Below are 4,086 nucleotides of genomic sequence, written 5' to 3'. Positions count from 1 at the left end.
GCATTTTGTTTGCTATTTATCTGCCTTTGCTAAAACCTAAACTCTTTCATGGCAGGGATTTTTGTCTGCTTGTTCATTGCTGTCACCCCAGTTCCACACAGAGACTGGTCCATGGTATCTGCCCACTAAGTACTATTGGGTTATTGCAGACCCAAGAAGGAGGAGAGGGAAGAAATGTGGGGGCATCTGACAAGCAAATGATAGCCTCTGCATTGGGAGAGCATCTCTGGAAACTTCTTGACTCACTTATGAGATTAAGCAGCCACAAGCAGCTCTTTATCTTCTAATTTTGCCTAAGACATCCACACAGCCCACAATGGGCATCCCCTCCCCTGCGTTAATCATTGTTTCCCGTCTCTCTTCTGCATTTTAAACCAAAGCAGAGGGTAGGAAGGCAGATAAGCTGAGCGTCTGGGCTAGATAGGAACCTATAGTACAGCCCTGCACCAGCTGATGCCAATAACTTTTTCTTTGCTCTGTATCTTTTGTCTCATAACTTCCTAAACACCATCAGTCATCAGTTATCTTTGCTGCAGTAAAATATGTATGTGTTTCTTTGTATTGCAGTCCTAGGTGCTCTGTTATGGTAGGAATCAATAAGATGTCTCCTGTTCTTACAAAAAAAAAAACTCAATGCAAATAAAGGGGACTCCCTAATTCCACCTCTTTGGAGCTCAGATAATGAGTAAAGATACTGCAGCACTAGGAATTGATGTTAGAGTAAAAGAAGATATTCACCGAATTTGAAAGAGATAGGAATTCAAGTATTAGACATATTAAAGGACAGTAGGGCGAGGCAAAAACACCAAACTCTGAATCTGGAGACATGAGACCTAACCATAGTTCTGCAAATAAAATGCCTCATGATCTAAATTACATCAGTTCACTTCTCTGGGCTTGGCCTTTTCATTGATTAGGGATGTGAATGATAACTGTACTCTCTTTTATCCCAAGTATATGTTGTTACAATATAAGTATCTTATATTTTTAGGAAAAAATAGGGGAATTATTCTAGGTATACAAATGTTTAATTCCATGAATAGTCATCTTTAGTCAACGACAAAATTTTGTGAAGTTAGGTCAGATGGTGTCATTCCCAATTTAAAGACAAAAACTAAGGCACAAAAAGGCTTTGGAAATTTTTTCAATGCTACATAGTAAGCAGACAGAAAATCAGAGAATGACTACATTCATTGCCCTTTCTAAATTGAGACTGCCCAGAGAAGTAAGAGATTTGTTCAAAGCCACAAACCAATAATATTACAGAATCAGGGCTAAAATTCAGATTTCTTGGCATTTCTACTCAGAATTCTTTTAGGGATACATGTTACTGAAACAATGTGTATAATACTAGCTATCCCTCTACAGCAAGAACAGAATCCCCTTCTAGTCCCTTTATGGGTGGCAAATCCAGAATACCTAACTTTTTATATCTGCCTCTAATAGCACTTGCCATAATGATCTGACCTCACATCCAGCCATTATACTGGTGAATTGGAGGACTATACACTGACTTTGCCATAGTTGAGTCCAGTATCCTCAGCAAGCATATCTTATTTATCTCACACTTCCTTCTGGTATACCCATGTGAATGCTCAAATTGCTATATATAGTCAATCATGATATGAAAGCATATTCAGGTTGCCTAGCCTCTTCATAGGCACTTCAGATACATATGATATGTATCACATATATGATATATATACACACACACACAAACTAAGGCACAAAAAGGCTTTGGAATTTTTTCCAATGCCACATAGTGAGCAGAGAGAAAATCAGAGAATGACTACATTCATTGCCCTTTCTAAATTGGGACTGCCCAGAGAAGTAAGAGATTTGTTCAAAGTCACAAATCAATATATATATACATACACATATATGTATATATACACACGTGTGTGTATGTATATATATACACATACACAAAAGTGATTTGGTGTATATTTGGCACATAACAGAAAAAAATCAACACATCATTATATCATTAATCCAAAACATCAATGGCATGTTACTAAGAATGATCAGAATTTAGTCTTTATTGAAGTTGTCAAAATGTCTAGGTACAGACAGTCATGGGCAGCGTAGAGGTTACGGTTGCATAAAGACATAGTTCTAACCCAACAGAATTTTGTAAGATAGTGGAAGTAGGAAAAATACAAAATTGGAGATTACCAAAGACCGGTTTAGAAAGGGAAGGCCTCTGGGAAACGGGGAAACTTGTATTAAAACTTAATAGAGAAGAGGAAAATAAAGGAATGAGACTCCCTAGGTAGGAGAAAAGGCATGAATGAGAGGTAAGAAACGTCCCATGATGTGGATGGACTAGAGATCAATAAATGATGTGCAGGATGTGGAGGAAGAAAAGTCTGGAAGGGTCAGTTTGAGAAGATTAATAAATACTTAGCTTGGTGCTTTGGATATAGAACTCAAAACATCATTGTACAATATAGAAATTAGCAGAAGGTTTTAAAATGAATTATATGTGGTAGTCATTTCAGATGCTTGTACAAGTGAAAAACAAATTTTTTTTCTGAGTCTAAAGAAGATTATTTCACAGAAAGATCTTTGTTTTATATAAATCAACCAAATATCTGATATTACAGGGCAATCATAACAATACTACTCAGAAAGAGTCCTTCATTTGCCAGGAAGAATGTCAGATTCCAACCTCAGTGATAACCATCTTCCAGACACCTTCTTAACAGGGATCCCAGGGCTGGAGGCTGCCCAATTCTGGACAGCCATCCCTTTCTGTGCTATGTATCTTGTAGCACTGGCTGGAAATGCTGCCCTCATCCTGGTCATTGCCTTGGACAATGCTCTTCATGCACCTATGTACCTCTTCGTCTGCCTTCTCTCACTCACAGACCTGGCTCTCAGTTCTACCACTGTGCCCAAGATGCTGGCCATTTTGTGGCTTCATGCTGGTGAGATTTCCTTTGGTGGATGTCTGGCTCAGATGTTTTGTGTCCATTCTATCTATGCTCTGGAGTCCTCGATTCTACTTGCTATGGCCTTTGATAGATATGTGGCTATCTGTAACCCATTAAGATATACAACCATTCTCAACCATGCTGTCATAGGCAGAATTGGCTTTGTTGGGATATTCCATAGTGTGGCTATTGTTTCCCCCTTCATCTTCTTGGCTGAGCGCGACTCCCTTACTGTGTTCAGCCATGTCATGGGATACAGCACATACTGGTGAGGGCATATGGGCATTGCCCGACTGGCCTGTGCCAACATCACCGTCAATATTGTCTATGGCTGACTGTGGCTCTGCTGGCCATGGGATTGGATTCCATCCTCATTGCCATTTCCTATGGCTTTATCCTCCATGCAGTCTTTCATCTTCCATCTCGTGACACCCAGCACAAAGCTCTGAGTACCTGTGGCTCCCACATTGGAGTCATCCTGGTTTTCTACATCCCTGTCTTCTTCTCCTTCCTCACCCACCGCTTTGGTCACCACCAAGTACCCAAGCATGTGCACATCTTTCTGGCTAATCTCTATGTGCTGGTGCCTCCTGTGCTCAATCCTATTATCTATGGAGCTAGAACCAAGCATATTTGGAGCTGACTTCTAAAACTGCTTCACCTGGGGAAGATGTCAATATGAATTCTGAGCAGAAGTTGGAGATTAAAAAAAAAATGTGTAGGATAGCTGTCTAGATACATTTACATGGACACACACTGATGATGTGAAAGGAATGCTTTGACATGGCAGGAAGCTCTGAAAGGAAGAGAAATAGCAAGATGAATCGGAGCTATCAATGATCACATTGAACATTCTTTTTTCCGGAGGCTCCTCGGGGAACTCTGAATACCCCAGAAAGGTGATAATATTCTCACACTTGTCTCAAAAGTGTCTATGACTTACTAAGGAGAAAGTCAATTCCTGGTCTTCAGAGGCATCTGGATTTAAGGGTAGGAATATTCTCCTGTGAGTCCAAGCGAAAGAGAGAAGATTTGGAGTGAATTTGAGTGTGAATTCCATCACTTTGAGTATTGATGTATTGGTTTAAAGCACAAAGTATAAAGTCAGAGTGCCTGCATTTGAATCTTGACTGCTCTACTTGTGACCTTG

The 4,086-nt window shown here is 39.9% G+C and overlaps 1 protein-coding gene across 1 annotated transcript; it reads left to right on the top strand.

The window, feature by feature from the left end:
* Nucleotides 1-2,656: 2,656 nt before the first annotated feature.
* LOC108538962 (olfactory receptor 52D1) lies at nucleotides 2,657-3,618 on the top strand. Its single transcript, XM_017887307.1, is given in 2 exon segments — nucleotides 2,657-3,266; nucleotides 3,269-3,618. Coding segments are annotated over 2 exon segments (960 nt in total).
* Nucleotides 3,619-4,086: the final 468 nt, after the last annotated feature.

The sequence above is a fragment of the Rhinopithecus bieti genome, unplaced genomic scaffold, assembly GCF_001698545.2.
Source record: "Rhinopithecus bieti isolate Rb0 unplaced genomic scaffold, ASM169854v2 scaffold_17182, whole genome shotgun sequence".
Classification (NCBI taxonomy): domain Eukaryota; kingdom Metazoa; phylum Chordata; class Mammalia; order Primates; family Cercopithecidae; genus Rhinopithecus; species Rhinopithecus bieti.
Note: the sequence above shows the minus strand (reverse complement) of the source record. Positions and strands in the feature narration are given on the sequence as shown.